The 22,560-nt window shown below is 42.4% G+C and overlaps 1 protein-coding gene across 9 annotated transcripts in view; it reads left to right on the top strand.

The window, feature by feature from the left end:
• Nucleotides 1–22,560, top strand: part of LOC111247254 (uncharacterized) — a 218,675-nt gene that overhangs the window by 65,755 nt on the left and 130,360 nt on the right. For 8 of the 9 annotated variants that reach the window (XR_002672045.2, XR_015324509.1, XR_015324510.1 and 5 more), the window contains exon 2: nucleotides 11,151–11,423. Coding sequence is in view for 5 of the 9 variants with exons in the window: in XM_022797942.2 (XP_022653677.1) it covers nucleotides 11,151–11,423 (273 nt within the window). In the remaining 4 variants the exon portion in view is untranslated. Of the gene's footprint in view, nucleotides 1–11,150; nucleotides 11,424–18,016; nucleotides 19,595–22,560 lie in introns of those variants that run through there. The other variant, XM_022797953.2, reaches the window with a different exon arrangement.

Here is a 22,560-nt window from a genome sequence, read left to right on the forward strand (position 1 = left end):
ACAAGTACTCACGGAATGCTGATGGCAACTAGACAGCGCTCGTCTCGCTCCTTCTTAGACGAACCTGTGTATTTGTATGTATTTACATTCAATATGCATGTATATAAATATGACCGCATGGAAGATCAAGGGTACCTAAATGTTTTGTAACGTAAACACACATTGATCCGCCCTTCAGAATAAGAGCACAATTGTTATAGGAAAACATTTGCGTACCTCTAACGTTCTCATCGTATCTATGAGCATAGACAAATGGCTTTTGGAACTGACAAGCACCAGCTTTAGAAAAATTTGTCGTAATAAACAAATAACTGTAACTGATCCTCTGCGGCTATCAAAACTGCGTTTTTCGGGAAACCTACTCAACACGCACTTTTTGTTATTCGTAAACAGACATGTGCTTGAGTATGTACACAAACACAAAAATACATGTTATGTTTCAGCAGATGTAGAATGCATTGAAACACGTTAAAATCGTTTATGCCATACTTGTGCTTAAATACCGTTCGTTCCACGTATAGATAATCTCTATTATTTTAGTTCTAGAATATGTTCGCTTTCATCATTATATGTTGAAATAGAGACCTTTCGAGAAACGCTCTATTGCGCCGACTCCTTGTTGCTATTGTTCAATTATTGCTGCTATTGCTGCCACCACCACCACCACCACCACCACTGCGAACGAGGCGACAATCGCTCCGCTCGTTTATTGTAAATTATTCTTGAACTATTTATGTATTCTGTCATTTGCTCTTTTGTGTGGTGCGATGATACTCTGCGGAGAATGCTTTCCGGGAACTTTTCTAGCGGGCTGACCGCCCGCTAACGTCTGTTGGTTGAATATAACTAGGAGCGTATGAGTGCGACCGTACAAATTTACCCACTCCTCCTACAAAGTTACAGCGACTAAGTATCGTATGCACTTGGCCATATGTAGAAGTTTTGCGTGTTTGATTGCACTGTGGATAATTCCCATAATTTGTCCAAGCTGTTTGGAAGGGTTTTGCCGTGGTCAAAGGGTGAAACTGGCGCGAGCACGACCGCTTCTGTCTAAATTGTGTATTCCATCTGAATTCTGCACAAATATAGATTGCAGGCGTGTAGAGATCAGGATTAGAGTTTCTGTCCTTCCAAATGGAAATGTATACAAGGTATTCATCTATCTACATGTAAATATTGATCAGTATGAATCGGTTGTCAAATTACATTTTACTATGGCACATTTTGAAAACAATTTCAAAATGGCGGTACTACTTGAAATTTAAAATATATATCCGCGGATATAGATTCAATAATGCTCTGTCTGTAAATCATAAAGGTGCGGATTGAAATAGCGTGGCTTTAGTGTGATAATCACATTTATAACTTATTCTTTTTACCTCACATCTTACGCGTCAGGGAGACTCAAACACCCCCGGAGCTACCGCTCATCGATGTAATCAGAGGTGTGGCCTAGCGATATCGAAAGCAAAAACTATGTCAAGCTCGTTACTATACGTTAACTATGCCTAAACGGCAAATAGCTACTTCGGAGCACCAATAACATCTGGATCTTAGTAAACTTATGGCGAAGTTAATTCTAGCAAACTGATATCATAGGCATATTGAATGAAAGTATGCGAAGTATGTTTACAATTGATTATTATATAAACTGATAAAATTAACATAGATCTGTCTCTCCTTAGCTAACCGGTAAATTCGAACCATAATCTGCTAGCATGAAATTCAAAATTGGCGGGTCATATTAGGCTACGATTTATCATGTATCATTAGCCCGTGACCTGGACATCGGGTTGCGGAAAAAGCTATCCTTAAGCCATTGTACATCTAGCCAGTGTGTCAACGGAAAGAAACGATGGATAAATCGATCAAAACGGTGAATGCTGAGATTGCTTACGATAAGCTTGCGATTAATTTCCGTAGTTTTTAACCTAGTAAGTGTGGGAAAATTACTTGGAGAAGAGACGTCATGCTTTAACCGAAAACGGCAATCGCAATAAGTGACCTTTCATCTATGTACCTGCCTAAAAGACAATGGTACTTCAATGTAACACAGGTAAATGTACATATTTCACATTCTGTCTGGCAAAAGTTGCCTCCTATAATGTCTTGCTATTATTTTCGTTATCGGATACACTTATGGGTTGTCCGCGAAAAGAAGATCCGATCCGATTTTCGCTTCTGAAAAGTAAATTTGTTGCGAGTTTCCCCTTTTCGTAGCACTATCTTCATCGTGGACAGATGACGCGTATCCTTGACAAACAAATTGAATTCAGAGCATTGCCGTTGGATTTACGATAGATGATAATAATAATGATGTCGAAAAGGTCAACACCTGTGAGCCTTAGCGGCGCTTAGAACCGTCCGACGCATTGTCGGACGGTTCTAAGCGCCGCTAGATATAGGCAAGCGTTGCACTGCAACAAAATTTTTCAAACGAGAACTGCACTTAGCGAAAGCCAAAATACGTTATATGAACACCTAAAAGTAGCGGTGCAGAATTGTTTCTCTTTTTTGCTGTTAACCGACAGTCGTCACAGGTAGCACGACATTAAAAAGAGAAGAACCGAATTTCAAATAGCCAATAGCAGTCAATGAGAATCATTCTTAAAGATGGCTGGTGCACGAGTGCTGCGGTTCCCTAGCTAAGCAGGGCTTCTGTAAAAACGACAAGGTTATTATTGAATGCTAATATACACTGTCTATTATCGTTTATATGGACGTGTACGGGAGACCAAACAGAATGACGAACATGGATCCGATCACTACGACCTTTAGCAGCAAGATAACAGAAGAACCACAGTATTATATTCGTATAACGTACAGATGTATAGTTTTCGGCATCTGCGCGTAAGCATGATAACGCTAGTTCGCCAATAGAGATCCCGGTTCTTTTCGGGATCGATCGTAACAAATTTGATAACACATGCTTAATTAGACATATGTTTATCATCATATACTTGTCTATCGGTCTATACGTCGAACGTACTATACATTATCAGTTGTATTGTGTTTTGTTTCGTTTAAAGGATGATCATGATTCGAGCGTGATTGTGCGTCCACCAAACGCCACCACAGATTCCTAGTTAGAAAACCTGTTATCCGCCTATATCGGACATTAAAACAGCCGAAAGGTAGCTTTTCTGATCGTCGATGCAGTCTCGATTGGCGTAACGGAATTTGATTTTACACTACGCTATATGTACCTCTAGTTGCAGTAACTAATATTACCTCAACAAGACCGCTACAAGTAGATAGGCTCGTCGAGAAGACAGTGTCGTACCGACTTCAAACGACATGTGTACTCGAGGCTGTCGTCTTTTCACTATAGAGAATCAACTATCCCTTACATACGCATTTCGTTGCTATTAGTGCCACCACGGTTTCCGTGATATGCGTTCATTTCAAAAATAGTACTACTTTATATCGAAGTTGTATACGGCAGTGGGGATGCATTGTCGTCCATAGGCTCCGTGACGCGTCGACTGAATGCATACGAAAACGGGATAAAAAAATTTGACTTAGAGGACCAGAAGCAACTCTATTCGTGACCTCTATTTGAACCTCACAATTTTTTTCATAGCAGATAAATCAATGACGTTTTGCACTTACGTTAATTGATGTTCTTTCATAACTTATTGTGGAATGAATCCTGTCTGGTTAGGAAGAGAGTGTCCGGTTTTCTTCGAAAATTTACTGTGACGTAATCGCTATACACTGTTTCTATGCTTTCTTAAATTGTCCGTGACACCGACTAAGGACAAATTATAGGATTATATACAGCGTGTGTTTCGAAAGAGAAGTTTATCAGACTCAAATGTGCTTATTTTTCATCAACGAAAAAGATTTTATCTTACGAAGTACATTAAATGCCCGTAACCCGCACGTGCCCTTGTCTACGCTGACGATGATTAAAAGCTCCAATTACAATATTATGTGATGTACACGGCATAGTGGCACAACGTAAATGGCTCAAGGCAACGGCTGCATGTGGACGTGCCGCAGATAGCCGTCACGGCAGTGTAAACGGTCTCAGCAGAAAATCAGAAATGGTACAGCAACCGCACTTATCGCTGTTACTGACGTTGGTACATAGCGGTTGGTGACAGGCACTCCGATCGTTATGTTTTACCGAATGTCCTCTGCCGTTACCCCATCGAAGCAAAAAGTGGTCTGCCCCTTGCGCCTCTGTCGCCAGCGGGCATCGTTCATCCTTCTTGCAGAGTTCCTTCTAAGGAGGTTGAATGTTCTGCACAATTAACCGCACCACCGGTCATATCAGCTAGCATATACGAGTGTAGTGGGCAGAATACAGATAGTAACAGACGTTCGCCAACACAGCTAGGGCTAATATTGGTGGCAACTGGCGATAAACTAGTTGTTGAAATTTTTCGAACGTCCACCGCCACGTCTATCACGCATAATGCCACGTTGCTGCTATGGAACATTCGACGCTGTGCCGTTGTTGATAATTTATCAAAGTTTATATTTTTACGGAACGCATACGATATACGCGGCTGCAATATTTATTTTTTTCTTAAAAGAGAAAGGGTGACACTTAGCAACAACGATCAAGTTCCCAATCCTCGTTTTCTATGTACGAAATTTACTTTGTCATTATTACTCAGCATGTGGGCGTTATTGCTAGCTCATGACTGTCACGGCCGCATAGCTTATCCAAAGAACTATTGTCGTTTTTGACCGGGTATTTTGCCAGTCCGACGAAAGGCCGCAGTCACTTTTTGAATGCGGCTCTATACGTAAAAAGAACAGCTCTCTGAGGAACTTGTGGGTCGGATGGCATCTGATGAAAGTAGGCCACGTCTACCACATATCCTCATAGAGCACATTACTGTTGATCATGCTATACTGAAAAGGCATTGCAAAAGAGGTGTCCGATCGGAAATTGTCCTGACCACTATGTAGAACTTACACGCTCTGTTCAAGAAAGCAGACCCGCTGCACTACATACTGTGATGCTTCCTTGGTTAGTTATCGGCGGCTCCTCCTCTGTATGTAAATTAAAAAATTTGCCAACTTAAGTATCGCCTTGGTTTGTTTGTAGATGAAAGATTTACAGATTAGGCGTATTTTCGCTTCGAGACGGTTTTTTAGTATCTGAAATAAAAAGTTACATGACGATGAGTGAAAGTGATGATGCTCCAAGGTTCAGATCTGGGATCAGGGCAGAATCATCATAGTGGCCCCTTTGTATCCGGGCTGTATGAGCTGACTAATATTTTTGCCTCTACGATCAGCATTGCGGCTAGATTTAATACGATTTGCGTACGCCGCAGGACATTGCGTTCGTCATGTCTGACAAGTGGTTCTCCGCCATAAGGTCTTGATCGAGTCAAGTGGGGTTCGGATACTCTCACAATTGTATTTGATCAACAACAACAGTAGCAGCAGCTGCAGGACGGAAACGCCGGGAACAGTCAACAACAGATGCTGATGGCCGGCAATCGTATAGACATTTACATACGTATGAAGAAGCGCACGCAAACCCAAACTAACGCCTAGACACGCACGTAACACACACAGAGCCGCAAACACACGGATGCATACGAAGCATCTTTCTATCTACATTTAGACTCGCATAAACCATACTCTGCAGTCCAGCATGACGGCAATCATGTTTTTTTTTTTGCATCTTCCGCACATACATCGTAATATGCACACACAAACATTGCTAGTTAACTCTGACTGGCCAGGATGATTGCTACTGTGATCGTTCTGCCAATGCGGGGACTACCACAGTGTGAATGTGATCAATCCTTGATTGTTCCTGTGGGCTTTTTGTCTAAAGCGGCGTCACGTCGATTTTGGAAAAGTTATCGTCGTCCTCGTTGTACGGACATCATGAAACTTGCGGTAGTTAGCTTACTTTCTTTCTGTCGATGCCGTCCTTCGTCGAGTAGAGAATGAACGACCCGATCTTTTCACTTATGCCGAGTGTGTTGACGTGCGCGCGTGCGAAAAATTCCAAATGAGATCAGATCGAATATATTCATTCATTCATTCAGCAATATGGTTGCTGCCGCCGACGCCCACCGCATTAAACGTCTCGATATGCGCAACAGTTTGTTCTTGCGCCTTCTAGTTTTTCGGCTGATAGATGATGGCGATTAATAGCTTCTTTCGATTGACTTCATTTGTCTTGTGGACGACGAAAAAAATGGCCACTTCAACTGTGCCAGTTGTGCGGCTGGTACCGCTACTACTGAAGTGCTAGTCAACTGCCATCATCGTACAAACACAGCACCACTTGCCGGTCATACGATATGAACAAATACCGAGTTTGGTAGGAAAACCTGAGGAAAAACGATTTCTATCGAAAAATGTCGTTGCACGTAAAATGATTAAGACGGACAGAGGCGCCACTGCGCCCGTCGATCCAATTCAAGGTACTCGTCAACATCTTGGAGCTATTAAAATCAAATGTGAGATTGTATTAGCTATTTTCGAAATTGTGCTTATAAGGAAAGGTGTCAATAAAGGTAGACGAAGCGGTACGACTTCACGAAGCAAATTAGCGCCTGTCATTTACCTGCTTGCCAGATTCCCTGTTGCACAATATCACATTCTATATTCGCTATGTTGAGGTGTTCTTCTGATTTCGATATTCGATTTATATTTTTTTTATTTCTACCTGTGCAAAAGAGGCTCCCAATCAGTTTATTGCTGCTGGCGTTCCAAGATCAGCAACTGAATTCTATCCATAATACGAAATTAGGTTGTTGTACTGATCTATTTAGAAACTATTTGCATATTAGCGCCGGGGAAAGGGGGCATGTTGAGACAGTACAAAGAGGCCTCTGTTGAAGTCGGTGTGAGATCGGAGCCGGTGCGGTTCTCTAAGCCCGACCTAAACTAGGCTTAATAGAGTTTTCTCACTTAGATCACAGCGTGATACAACAGGCTTACTCAATATAGGTAGCCCCATATAGTACAGGCCGTTCATATAAGAGTGAGTTGGGGGTAACTGCTGTTGCGGCTATACCATAATGGACGTAATTGTTACTGCGACCGTCGAACTACGTTTCCCTTCAGACTTCGACGACTGTTGCACCGTGGAGCACCATTGGGTGGGTAATTGGCCAACGATAAGCGACAGCAGGCCAGCTACCGAAATGCTATGTATTGCATTAAGCCCAGAAAAAAACTATCCTGGCATGAACCTCGCGGCCAGCTTGACTACTTCTCGGTAAGGATATGTCAAACAACCTAAAAGGGGCCTTAATGGTTGCTAAGCAGCAAAGTTCCGTGTAGTAGTGTCAGCCGGCTTGTATTCGGTGAGAGCTATCGTTTCGCCTTATCGCTCAGAAATGTTTGGAGTAAGCATACTCACATATAATGAATATTCAAGTTGTTTTGATCGTCTGTGCACGTACATTTGGTTATCTAGTATGAATAGGCAAAGCTACAATGAGATGTAATCATCTGTGAAAGTTTTTACTTCCGATTCTTTTCCAAAGCCTCTAGCGTGATGAAACAGTTGTTGTTTTTGACGGAATATTTTCATAATTTGATTTCCGATAAACATTTTAGAAACAATGCGCTCATCGTTAAAGTCAATGGACTAAACAAGTAATACTAAGAATAAAAAGGCATCTGAATTGGGTATTCTAGTAATAAAATGTTGATGTGTTTCCAAAGCGGATAGTGAACGTAGCGTTAACTCGTGGCGTCGCCAAGAATAGTTGAAGGGAAGATAAAGTTAGTAAAATTCTAATTACTTCGATGGTTATGACGAATTCCAGATAGCTCCATAGGCCATTAATCCATATATTCTGCCTGTTAAACACCAATCCCAGAAGTGTTTGATTAGAAGTATACCTACCATTTTTCAGAACAAAGCTAATTACTAAGCTTTGCAAAATTACCAACCCTATTAAGATCGCGTAGACTGCCTGAGGATCACTGGTAGAAGGAACATGAGAAATCATGCGCCGGCCAGGCAAAACGCGACTCGGTCCTTACAGGCTCGGAATTTAGGTAACCTAACAACCACCACAACCACATACCGGCTATTGCTCTCCATTCAAATTCACGCTAGGATCGCCGTCATTTAGCAGGAGAGCCTGCTCGTCGTTACCCAAACAGTTGTGTGCTTACGTGTGTATTGAAATGAAAACAACAGCCACATGAGAATCTACGTACTTGTCTCGTGATGTGTTAACATAAGCCTACATGACGGACGCTAGAGGATTAGATAATGAGTATCCGATGGTACGGGAAAGTAGTGCAAGCGAACAAATCGGCTGAAGGTGAGCGAGTAGAAACTGCCGAGCGTAGGTAATCTGTCGGCTTGGACCTTTTATTAGAAGATTTTGGGCGTACTTTTCGCATTGTGGAATAAGAGCCTTATAGCGTTTTATCATATGGAGGGTAGCCGCTCCGAAAGCAACAACGAGGGCTGGGGGGGGGACTCTGCGTATTCCTGTGCACGAATGGTCGTCATTACACGGGACCTAACGTATTCACATAATACATTCCATCATCATGTCATGTAATAGATCTTTGTTCCACATAATGACGAGTTCATCCATTCCGGTAACAATTGTAATGAAAACAATGATTTGGGTAGCGTGACTTCTTCTTTATGCAGAGGCCAAAAGGACCATTTGCCTATGTACGCTGGTCTCACTGGTAATTGCAATATGCAGCTTATAATGATGTGTACATTTCTATGAGCATTTAAATCATTGCCAATGCTTAAGTAGATGACGACTACATTGCCGAGGAAGAAAAGAAACTTTACATTAAACCCGTTAGAAGGACGCTTCCTGACGTAAAGAAGCCGTCAAAAAAAAACACTAGAAACTGTTCTCATGTGCAGCTTACAGCTAAAGCTTACACGTAATGTTATCCGCAGGTAACAGTTCTTATTTGAGTAAATGATGTTTTTCGTCTTCATTTTGAAAAATATGGATATTGCTTCACCACCAGATACGACCCTGAAATGACGGTGCACAAAAGTAATTAACCGGAAACTCAGATTCACTGTAAACATGTTTATCAGATCAATCCGTTAAACAAAATATATGTGCGAATTTTAGCAATATCAGATCAATTAATTACTTTATGTGAGATCAAAGTTACATTGTTTGTATCAGCGCGAAAATGATTCATTCAAATTCAACATTATGTGCATGTAGATACATTAATTTGTACAGATGATGTCCATTATTCTCTTGATCCGGAGTAAAATGAAAGCCGAAGAGAGTGTTTAAGACCGTTGTTGTCAGCAATCTAACGGATGCCTGTTCGTTATCGTCGCTTAAAAGTCATATATTGCTATGGCCAGTCAGACACTGCGACAATTTTTACGTAAGCACTACCCACAATAATCGCTTAACGTTGTCGCCTTCATATCATGTTAACAGAACGACACAGCACAAACAGATAAGTCGGCTAGCCCATATTCTGCCAGAAAAAAAAAAGGCGGAGCAGTCGACAAAACGTAACGAGAGGCCTTCTGCTCTCCGATGCGGACGAAGCTATAGACGATGCTCATATCTTATCGTATAACCAGATAGAGGAATATTGCCGTTGATGCAAATCATAATCATGTACAAAGCCCTCCGAAATTCATAAACACTATTTAAAATAGGCTTTATAAACCAAATCAGTATTAAAATTAAGCGCACATTGGCCCCTCCGTTAGTTTTCGGCAGATGGTTTCTGCGGCGGACGGAAGCTTCCAGCATGCAAATGGTCCATTCTGTAGGCAATCCCGACGGAATCGGCCATGTAGTTGGTCTATCTGCGGTCGTCTCGTCGATGTATCGGTCCACAGAATCGTCGAATTCGTCATAGACCACTTCAACTGAGGGCTGCTAGTCAGCATACAGAAGCACTAATAGTAGCTTTTTCGACCTTCTAGATCTCAAAATCGTAATTCTAATATATCTATAATCGTTGACTTCGATACCTCATGGCGTTAATTTGTCACCAAACACGCTTTTACGTGATACAGCCACCTGATGGGACGCACGATGGCAGTTGACGCGCTCTTGAAAGAGTTACGTAGAGTCACTAGGTTACTTATTGGAGCATACTATGCTATTTATCAAAAACTCTGGGACGACGGCGACTTGACAAGGGCATAGAAGCAAGGAAATACACAAGACTATTGTAACAGAACGGCTGCTGACACACCGTTATAGGCTTGCATTACAATAAGAATAGAAGGCCTGCGTGTAGCGGCGAAAAACCCTATTTCATCCACAGCCAGTGCCAGTTCTCCGCTTCTCGCCTTCGTTCACTCGCTGATGTGAGTTTCTAAAAGTCTGGCGCCTGCCATCGCGCACCCGCTAGTGAAATAGAGGATTTTCTACGAGCGTTCAATGCGCATTAGATCTAACCGGCCAACATTCTTTTCTCGATCTTCGTTATTCAGAAAATTCTTTGTTTTTTTTTTTTTTTTTTTGGTTTTCAAATTAACTTTTACCATAAAGTACGTTATTGGCTGTCCCTTCATCGTGGTCTACTAAAAATATTCTACATAACGCTACACAGTCCAATGATATTACACCAGGGATATCTTTATATCATACCGAATTTACATGTCCGTTACACAAATAGTGAGAATCCTAGCATGTTATAACTATTCTTAAATATAGCTGGTACAAAAAGAGTAATATATATGAAACATTAATTTTTTAGGCCGTTTTCAAGGAATAATGACGCCATTTCGGTTACGTCGAAAATCCAGATTGAAAATGATGTCGTTGAATCGTTGCTTTTCCCATATACTTTTCTAGCTGTATAATAGTGTGCAGTGATCACCGTATTACAAGGTATTTACAGGGCGTAAAAAAGAGCAATATACTCTCTCACTTGAAATCTGAATAGTTATTGCATGCTCGATAGCCAGCTAAAATAGTAGAAGTTTTTGGAGATTTAAAACGAACATTGTGATATATGAACTTCAACTCCTGACCTATTCAGCTAACAAATCGCACAGACCTAAGTTAGGCCAAAACGCGTTCGCAATGAAAGAACGAGAAGGATTTTGTTCAGAATGACCTTTCGTCGTACCATGTGTAGGCGCGCATCTAAAATTGTTTGTTTATGTGTACCATTCATCCATTCCACTAGCGGAAGTCCCTTACATGTATCCTTCGTCTATTGATACTTTGCAGACACCTGAAAGCGGAACTACAACGTCTGCGTAAGCGGGGAGCACTGCGACCTGGGCTCGATCCTGAACGGTCGTGTGCGCGGTGCCTCTCTCCTTTGGGCCGCGTTCTCAACCGGGGTGTGCAGTGCCCAGTCTGCCGCAAGAAGGTCTGCAAAGACTGCCGTCTCTACGATAGTGGAGTCCTCACGTCACCCAGTAGCGGATCCACGAATACCGGTAGCAGTTCAAACAACAACTCCGCCCATTGGATATGCGTACTCTGTCAGAAGCAATTGTGAGTGTTTTATCTTTGGCCAGAAAAAAAACAGGCAATCGTATACACTGATTAGCTTTAGACACAAGAAGGAACAACGGCGCATTCGATCCGATAGGCCTCTGTTCGATGTTCGTTGATACCGATAGCTTACGACAAAACAATTTACTGGCATATTCCGTTCCATATTCAGGTCACAACTTAGTACAACTGATGAGTCCTAAGCAATCGCGGACTTTAATGTCAAACGTTGAAATCTCTCAGTATCACATATAATGAAGTATTTCGTCGCGCGCTGTGAATCACTTCGCTACCAAGTTTGCTTATTTGGTTCATCTATCAAGAATACCTGTATATCTCTGAACTACTATAATAAAAAATACTTATGCTCGATGAGAGTACTGTATACTTAGAGCGTGTTTTAGAATTCCCGATGTATCGAGGCGTCTCTATCTTCGTCCTGGCGTAGGCTTACCACAGAACACTTAACTATTGTATTTAGCTAGCTAACTTCAGTATAAACTCACGTATAAGGTTGTGATTTTGGCGTACGCAAATGATTTCCATTTACTTAGTGTCTTCATACGTGGCTCGGGTCAACCTAGTGATTTTACTTTTACATTGCTCCCTTTGCCACTGTAATCAGTTCCTTTAGTTGTATAATCGCACACCTTCCGGCCTCCAGTCTGTTATTTCGTTCCCTCCAGCATCGTCAATTTCAAAAAGCCCATAGCGCTGGCTCCATTTGCTATATTGTATACTCTGTACAAAGATGCAAACATATAAAACTGTATACTATTTGTATTTACCAAGCTTAACAAAATATCTTTACGCTAATAAGCTACTCCGTGCTCATTGTGATGGCTCCGACCAAGCTGTGCTCGGTGTTCGAAGACGCCAGCAGCAACGACAGAATCGGGTTGCGATTTCAGGGAGTGCGCTGGTTGTACGGAAACTTTTATGTAGAAGTGGGATGTTAAGGGGAAAAGGCATACAACAAGAGAGGCATTGATGATGATGGTCCGTCATCTATTGCACAGCATTCGCTTCTATCCTCTAAGTTTTTTTTTCGGTGACATTTTTTCAGGTGTTTCCATTTCAATGTGATAGAAAAGTGTTATTTTTTGATTGCTCGGCTGAGTATTCGCATATCTGTTGGGCAGAAGTCCATTTGGCCTGCTGTTCTCTCTAACAAGCGATTTATTTGCCAAACCCCCCAAATGCTCTTACGGCCACCATTGGCGTCGGCGCTACTATATCACTGTCTTGTGTTGCTTTTACAAGCCAGCAGAGCTAGCACAATCGTTTACAGTGTGCTTCGTTCGACCGATACCTTCTTCCGTCCTTTTATCTCCGACTTTCGCCTTTTTTCGGCCTGGTTCGCTTCTTTCCTGCCTAGCAGCACTTTATCGCGTCCAGCTTTTTCAGTCTGCCATTGTACCGCCGTTGCTGTTTTTCGAAATTGATAGTGGTAGCACCAGCAGCAATGGCTGTAGCCAAAATACAGCAACTGTGCCTGCTCGTCTTCCGCAGTCCACCCTGTCGCCCGCCCTAAATCAAAGGGCGCCAGCGTGGACTATATAACGCAACTCGAGCTACGCCCCAGATCTCATTGTCTATGAATAAATTCGTTTAAGTCTCGTCGAATTTCTGGGAAATTCGTAAAGGCAAGCAAGCGGCGTTCAAATACGTAGGGTTACCTTCGTTTTGGCTATCCGCTTGGGCTCAATCATCTGTTTAATCTTTTTTTTGGAGTAAAGCGACAGAGGTAAAAACGAAAAACCAGTCCTAAAGGTAGAACGGAATTTTTTTAAGAAAAAGGGAAAAGATTTACGGAAAATTAGCCCAACTTCGCTGTAATGACTGAAAGCAGGTCATCTTAAGGCACAGCACAGCGCCCAGTACAAAATAGGGGTCAAAATCCTTTATTTAAACATTTGCAGCATTGTCTAAAGAGCTCTTGCTCGTCAAGAAAATACAGGTGAATCATAGGCATCTTAAAATATGCATAGAATCTGGTGATATGCGGGGGAAGAGGCTAAGGAGGCTAGCGTGGCATCGCTGGCTGTTGAGCTGTCCGTGTGCTAAATTGTGGAATTTTACCTGGATCGTAAGAGGATAAGGTGTCTGTGACAGAGCAACCTAGTACGCCGTTGGGATGACAAAAGCCTAACCCCACGATACAGATGACTGGTTATTTATGGTGGTACCGCACGGCAGCGGCCGGCAAAATATGTCCCTCCTCTTGTATTAGCTAAAGGAACATTCTAACCGAATATACATGCTCTCTCTTCTAACAAGCCTCTGAATTGACAGCCTGTCGGATTATCTGCATCATTTATTTGTAATGGTCTTATCAGGAGCCACTGTGGCGTTTCCCCTAGGACAAGAACCTGTGTGATATTTAGGGCGCTCCTATTTTTTATGATGATATCGGGTTAGCTAGGGGGCATTATTATAGTATTCTAAGAAAAGCTATACTGCGCTAAGCTTCGGGAAGCTATCCTGAACTTCATCGTAGATATGAAGGGCTCAAAAATGATTCAATGCAAGGGAAACCAGTTTGTCGATTCCACTTTGTTTCAGTCAAGTATTTAGTTGAGATTGGCGTTGTTGACCTACGCCCCGTGTCCCTATTTCAAAGGGCTATGCAATTCCTAATGTAACATTATCACGTGACCCTAAGCTTGTGGCGGCACGATGTGGGAACCCGCGAACCGAAGTAGTGAACTGAACATGTGGTATATTATGTAAAATACAACAGGCGCCTTTAACTGTCACTGTGTAAAACGGAATGTTGAAGACTATATGCTACATTTTCTTGTCGCCTCGAATCTACGGGTTTGGTCAACTTCATAATAATAAAGTACTTAGTTATATCATCAAATAACGTTCGACATAGGATGAATCACACTGGTAATTTATCAGTAACCGGGTTCCAATACACCCGTGATTGAAGCTCGATTGAATTTTACTTGAATATTGTGAAAGAATAAACTAGTTCTCTGCGATCGTGTGCCTTTTTCAACTCAAATAAAACCTAGCATTATATGTATATATATACATATGTGAAACTGTGCTCCGTTCTCAGCATATACGAACCGACGATCCTTCCTCTAGCCGGGTACAGGCATACATATAATGAGCTTACAAGTTTCTAATGACAGCGAAATGGATGATCCGTGCTGCTGTCGACGATGATGATACGCAAGTTTGTTCCACTTCTCGTATTTAACTTTGACGTGCATCTTTTGGTCGACGACGCCATAGCAGCTGCATACGGCAGCGTAGCGGATCCGTGATAGATAGATGTTTAGTTACGTGCTGTAAGCGCAAGGCAATTGTGGTGTGGTAATTTGACGGGACGGTGATATTGAGGGTGGAGAAGTTAGGCTCTCAACTGGCAACAGTAACGGTATCTCGAGTTGTCCTTAACGTTGAGGCTGGTCGCCTGTGACTGGTCGTTGCTACCGCGATCGACCGACCGCCGAAGCTGTCGTTGAACCTTTTTCTTTTGCTTCTTTCGAAGCTGCATCATAGGCAATAGTATACTAGATGGGCCGCGATTGCAGCTATAATGGCATCCACCCTGAAGCTGATGGAAAAAGCCGAGGTCGTTAGTAGTAAAATCATAGCGTCGATATCCTAAAAGCAGGGGCCGCTTATGCCAGTGATGCTGTTTTAGCCTCGAATGTCTTGTTCGTCGACTCTTACGTGCTCTCGCGTTCGTGTCCTCACACAAATTGCAACGCTGACAGCTTCAATAGTAACAACCTTCACTCGCGCAACTTGTCAGCCACTGGCGTCACGCCTATTGTTGCTACAGCCGTAATTGATAATGCAAAAAAGAAACAATTCTAGTGACAAACAGAAAACAACGACGGCCGATACACGAGGAAAATTAATCACGCTGCTAGAATAGCATGAAAGATTAGTACGTTGACGTTGTTTGTCATCAGAAATCATTGATACTCTTTACAGTCGAACTTATATACTTGTTGTCATTTAGCCAACGATGACTAGGCAACATCATTACTATGAAGCTTTAATGACCTTGACCGTCGTTTAATCCTCGATCTTCAGTGGCCAGAAGATAAACTTCCTAAATCTATATAGCATGATAGCATTTTTGCCTACGGAAAACATATGTTTACCTTCTGCCATACGATGCACGTATCGAATTACTGTGTTTATTCGATGTCCCCTTAGAAAATCCGAATACAAACCAATACATTGTACATACTGAATGATTGAGCATTTCCATATATGCGAAACAAACTAACTGTGGTCTTCTCGGATCTGTACCGTCCTCGCATTTTGTCGACGAAAAAAAGCCTGTTACAGATATGTTAAGTGGCTATATATTGAACGGCGAATCAACATCGTGTAATTGATCTAGGTCAAGTGGGACAAATTCATCGAGTGAACATGACACTGCACATACATATTCTATAGAAGTCTTACGATAAATGTTTATATCGAAGACGTTGTAAGGGCGTTACGCATACGCCGACGAATCGCTATGCTATTTGATCAATCGAGAAGGGTTAAGTTGTGGCCGTGGCTAGGCAGGTAGAGGGCGCCTGAGAAGGTTGAGAGTCCGTATATGAAACGTTGTGCGCTGTGTGTCGAAGTACAATGCACACGAGAGCTTTAAAAATGGCGCCTTTCTGATGGCGCGAAAATTTTCCTTTGTTACAACTTCGTTGTCTAAAGATGAGATCCGCGTTGCAGTACAGCCAGTTCCCAGTAAAGCCTTTTCTAAGTAGCAAGCCAGTTTCGAGAAGCGAAGTAAATAGGTGGTTAGGATTACGGCTGTTCTCGAAACACCTGCTTCCGTCGCATGCCTGTATCTCATGGCAGGGCACCATTGCAGGTACCTAAAAATCTAGTATTGCAGACTTATTGTGTAAAGTCCGGTAATTACATACATTCGTTTCCCGATGCATGAGGCTAAGACATGTCAACGCCGACACCTGGTTAAAATAGTATCGGATAATTCTAGCTAGTTGCATAAAATATAAGCTCATGTACGAAAAGATTTTGACAAAAAGAAATTTAGTTCATTCGACAAAGACATTTCCTAGTTTACTAATGGCTATCATATTATGTCTAATAATATAGTATTCTACAAGCGACTTGAAAAGTGGAAATCCAATCAATGTAAAACACACCTGTTACGTTCTCTTCGTTGAGAAAATACAGACTATGAACCAGAATTTTGTCTGGTCTCCTGAAAACTGACGCTTGGGGAAAAAATTAGCTAGAAATTTCTCAGAAGTTTTTTGGGACCCGCATTGCGTTGAGTTATCCTTTTTGTTGCTCGAAGTAAGTGTACGGAAGATGTCCTTTTTAACGCTGAATTAAATATTCTCACATCTCAATTTGGATCTACACATCGGAACTTCGCCTCTATGTAAAAATAGCAAAATTGAATATGCCGACCATCACGTGGCGAGACTACGAGACGACTTATAAGTTCTTACATCAATGGCAGCTTGCTGCTAGCCAGTGTTTTCTTTGCTTTATTACCACTTAGAATTCTACTATCTCTTAATAACCTGGGCTAACTTTATCAACGCTGATTCCCGAAATATACCGATAGCCACTTCCTCGAGGCTACTGAGGTCTACGTACAATTAGTGTACAACGCTACCTTCTGTTTCGCGCATGCACTATTTTATTCATTGACGCTGAACTTATATGCCGCTCTCTCACAATGGATGCGAAATAAATTTGCTTTTTCGTATGTATCCTTTTCACTTCTGCACGGTCTATGAGATACGCCCTATGCAGCCTAGGGCTGCTGCTGCGATATTTCAACACTGCAGCACCGATACTGCCAACCACATGTCGCTCTGTTGCTGGACACTTTTAATGAAGGAAGACGGGCGATTGCGACAAACTTTTATCTACGCCTCTGATAGCGTCTGACTAGCGCAAGACCATGTACTTACGTAAAAGTGCGTATGACATATATAGTATAGACCTAAATGGGTGTTTGTATCTGATTTTGGACGCCGCCCGTTGTTTCTTGTTTTATTCCCTTGCGTTACTTGTTTCTTGTTTGTTATCTGTCTCTGCCGCCCATCGGCTGTGCATGTTTCCCACTGTATCCAGTCACTGGCTACACACATGCGCATATATACACCCATATACAGTTTGTCTTGATCACTAGCCATTTATCTTATCCGTGTCTATTGTTTTTTGAGCATAGGAACAGGAGGAATAGCAGAAAAATGACACGGAGGCAGAAAGAGAGATCAGTAGCAGGAAACTACGTGGCGCTTTGCTCTCGTAGCTATCGCCATTGGTTTTCTTGCTCATCGCAAGGAGACTTATAAGGTTGGCACACGATTACGAGAGAAAGTCCTGTCTGAGTCAACGAGCTAACTGACTTTTGGTGGGAAGTTGCGCTCCACATGTGGCCTAGGCCCCACGTGACATTTTGTTTTCTCCTCGAGGCCGACATTGCACCACCTTTCCGTATTTCGCTCCTCTTCTATACTAAGTTCTCTGGGTGCTGCAGGTGGTTGGCGATGGACGCAGTGGCTCCACCTGTCGACTGTCGAGGGCAACGCGCGCGATAGTTCGCCATTTTTGCTTCACCCCGGTGATGGCGCTGCGGTCTTGTGGCGGCCGCGGTGGCTCAGTTCTGTCTCGTCCGCTTTCGTAGCCGTACTGGTTGCTGTGGCGGGCCCATCGTCTGTCGGTTTTTCGTCTTCGGTGTATTTTGACTCCCAGCAGAAGGATCTGCGACGCAGGGTCGTTCTTCATCAGCGCCACTTTCTGCCGCTTGTTGCTCAGTTGTTTCGAAGTGAGCGTACGTTACGCCTGCTTCGGGTCTCTAAACAGCGAAGTGTTGCTAGTGCTGCCGCTGCTGGTTCACCGCTACCTCCTCACCAACATCGCCGCTTTGTTACAACTATTTCGAGTAGAGATAATACTCTATCCTATGTAGAATTCACAGCAGCATTGTTACTGGTAAAGTAATGATTGTAGTGTCGTAGACAACAAAGTCGACGCCTCGTGAATTCCTCATTCTATGTCTGTTTGTACGCAAAATGCTCTGACAACTATACTCAAGATGAAGCTGTAGGTTACTCCACGAAGAGAGTTCGTCTTGTTTGGCGCTTCTCGTATGGTGGCATCCCTCATCGGCTGTTCAATCGTGTTCCCGTTGCTCACTCTGTGTTACCGTCACTGGTCAGCTGTGCATGTGCATGTGCGTCTGCTCCCTAAGTACTAAGTATACTGTCGAGCACAAGTACTAAATCAAAAGTGGCTGATGGTGAATGTTTCGTGGCGATGGTGGACAAAGCGACAATAGGGGAAAAAACGAACGGAGGATTTTAAGACAGCAGACGCGTGCATACAGCAAGCTGCACCTGCTCGGATGTTACGTTCCACTAGGGGGCCCCCGAAAACAAACCGGGTAATGTCAATCAACTGGCACTAAGCGACTAATAGCTGAGGTTGAAGGCTCACAGGTTCAAGCTATAACAGTAGTTAACGCTAGCCACTTCGCTATTGTCCTCTAGATATCTGGCGAAAAAAAAGAACAAGACTGGAAAAAAGACGTCTCGATACAAAATGCAAACTGGGATTCAAAGGAAGACAAAAGAAATGAAAAGCTAAAGAGAAGTCAACGTCCTTGACTTTTTCATTTGAGTAAAGACCATCAGGTACATCCCATCCCTATTGGTCACAGGTTGTTCCAGCTCTAATTGCTCTTGTGATGCTTACTTTAATTATCAAGTATTGCTTGTAAACAGAGTCAAGAGGAATCGCATTGTATCATATAGCTAGCTCGTCCGAGTTCTGATTAAAACTATTGCCAATCACGGGGCAGAGATAGCGCGGTCGGGTAAAGCGGAGTGATGCGTCAGTGAGTGTGAGTCGCTTGCAGCCTGGCACGCAATAACGTGTTCGAAGCGCGCAGAGGAAGAGGACACCAAGTGTAATTAGAAGCGAGTGATAATTGATCTCAAAAGTAGTCATCGATTTCAGTTGATACTACACGCGCGTGGGTGTGGGTGAGCGTTCGACTGGCAGTGAGGAACAGCTTTAACTTACCCCATTTTCGGGCTTCCCTCGTTTGGCTTACGAATTTTCAATCCGACTCATTTCACACAGAGCCACTGGATACGACGACTACAGAACTTTATCTGGCCCGAGAAGGGCTCAACCTGGTAAGTTTTTGAACCAGTATTTAACAATAGATAAATGGATGGAATGGTTTCTCGGAGGTGTAAATAAAGTTCTTTCAAACGGAAGCGAGGAAGCGGCCATTATGCGGCGTACAGCCGTAGCGTCGTAAAACAACACAAACGACGATATTTGGGAAAAAGTACATGACTCAACAATTTCGTGTGTGTGTGCGTGCGCTCACGCCTGTCAAAGCTTTTTCGAATTTAAAGTTCTTTAACATGCACTTGTGTTCATAATAAATGATATGCCTTCGTACACGCCTCTTGTAGCAGCAAACACTTGCGACACGAAGCAAGCCGAAGCCCAGTGATGAACAGATATAGAACGTTATCCTTATTGTATTTCGAAGTAGTTTAGTAAATAGGTTGAGATAGGAATATAGACGCTCTACATATAGTCTCTGATTGATGATGACGTAAGTGACTGGTGTCACGCTTTGGCTGGGAGGAGCTTATTAATTCACCTGAGGCGCATCTCATTCGAAGCGACACCTCATTGTCTACCTCTCGCTTGAAAAAGAACATCGGAAGCAAATACAGCGTTGTGCTGAAGTGCCAACAGAAGATGCGTACCCTATTTTTACCTAAAGTTACCGACAATTCACAACTTATGGCTCCTACGAAACGAACGCTGTTAGTAAGGAACCACTTGGCTATTCAACTAAAGGTAACCTTCGAACATGACAAGCCGGATATCTGTCGAAAAAAGTGTTCTTCTAATGCTACAACGAAGCTGCTAAAAAAACACATCGTTGGCATGATGATTTCCTTTTTATGGATGCAGAAAACTGCCAATAAAACACTCATCGTCGCATTTTAGACACCTTCAGCAGAAGGGAAATGGTCACAGGATTGTTTTTGTGTGACGTATTATTAAAAGGATCAATATAGCTTGGTTTATGGTTTATCTATCTATCCATCTATCTATATGGCTCAGGGAGAAAGCTAAAACTAACCCCGAAAAAGATAGTAAACTAGACAGGTGTTTCGATATTAGCGTCTGTTCCGAGAGACCCTTAACATAAGTTCTTGCGTTTGTTATTACGGAGTCCATAACAGCTTTCACATTTTAGCTCCCGTGGAGTAAGATAGACACGTACGGAATTTGGTATCGTTACAAATAGCGAATCCGATTGTGTGACACACTGACTTTTCCCGGAGTAAAACCTGACGCTGTAGAAAAAAAGGCGGATCTGGCTCAATGATATAAAACGGCATATCGATCCGGTTTGTTCGAGTACAGTCTGACAAGGCTCGTTTTGTCGATAATTACATGCGAAAAAGATATATCTTACTTATATTGAAATGCAATGAAGATCTAGGGGGCTTTTGGAGTGGTGTTGTACTAATATATATATATAAGAGTTGTGCACAAATAGTTGAGGGTAATTTCTCCCATAACACATCCACTATGTGATATTTGGATTACTGACCAAACGTACATTTTCTTCGTGTAGTGAAAGTTTATGTACGAGTTTGCATTGATTGACATTGACCACATAAGTGATCATATTTTGGTTAACTAGGCTGTAGGCCCATAGACGATGTAATCTCAGCGGTAAGGCCATCTTAAATAACATCGGCAAAAGGGTTAAATAGACAAGGAAATGGTGACGCACCTACGAGACAAAGGACAGTAGCGGAAAACTCTTGGTTAAAAATATATTTAATCTTATCAAAAGGAAATCTTCCTTGCTTGTTTAACAAACTCATCAAGGATCTACCGTTTTGCCGAGGGATAAGTTTGGTTTGTTATTTTTTTCGTTTTTATGTAGTAAAATTATTATCGAAATGTTCTATCTGCTCGATAAGAAGGCTCGGATCAAGCTTAGATATTCCACTAAATAAAATTCAGGAAAGACGACAAAGGTCGATGCCAACATGGTACGAAGGCGGCAGTAACAATTCACATGCTTGTGTTGACTCTGAACCCCTGTATGGTTCATGAATTAATTAACCTCCCCGACTTGATACATTTTATAATTATGTCTAAAACCGAGTTGCTGCACGATCTCGTATGAACGCACGATACGTTCTGCAATGCAACGGAACGATGAGTTCGTTCCGTATGTTCATCACTCTGCCGATCTACTCGCTATCCACTCTTTATTTATTTAAGCTTATTATTATATTACCACATTTTGAATCTGAAGCCTAGATGAACTTTTCTATTAAACATGCTTGCTTGCCGTAGCAAATGTAAACAGATAGTTTCAAGCCTGCTTCATTGCTTGCTTAATCCAACGTTAAACGTATGTATACGGAGCGTGCTAAAAGACGACTACGATATGAACTATCTGTATTTGTATGTTTATGTTATGTCTATGCATGATGCTATCGGTAGAGGCAGAGGCTGCAATCGTGTCTTCCGTTTCGTCGGCTATCGTTTTCTACTAGCTTCATTGGACATTGAGACTAACTGCCGCTACTCGGATTGTGCTACACGTTAAGTATTTCTAAGGCTGTTATAATCAACGCTATAGCTATTAACTATAGCAAAGCACTGCCTCACTGCGAATGCTTCCGCTGGACGGGCAGTGTGTGAGGATGCCGGATAGTTTGCCATAGCCTGTGTCCCTTCTATAGAAAATGAAACGGGCAAACTTTTGCACCACTTTGCGTATCTTTTTGCCCTGGGTGGATAAACAAGCGCGTAGGGACGCAAGGGGTACGATGGAAATGCTTGTGTGTACACTTCAAGTTGAGCCCATCCAGTAAGATCTCTGCTATCAGCTATACGGGCCCATAACGAATCATAAACAGAAAATCGGCAAAGTTCTATAGTGTGCGCAAGATCGGTGTAGTCATAATCATTTCGACTGTGATATGAGACAACCGCAAAATCATACGAACTATCAGCGAAAAATATCAGTACGCCTGTAAACGGGCATATGTCGTTAAATTGCTCGCAGTTATACTCAAGAGGATGCCGTAAAAGTCGACATAAA

This window comes from Varroa destructor, unplaced genomic scaffold (assembly GCF_002443255.2).
Source record: "Varroa destructor unplaced genomic scaffold, Vdes_3.0 BEIS01000003.1, whole genome shotgun sequence".
Taxonomy (NCBI): Eukaryota; Metazoa; Arthropoda; class Arachnida; order Mesostigmata; family Varroidae; genus Varroa; species Varroa destructor.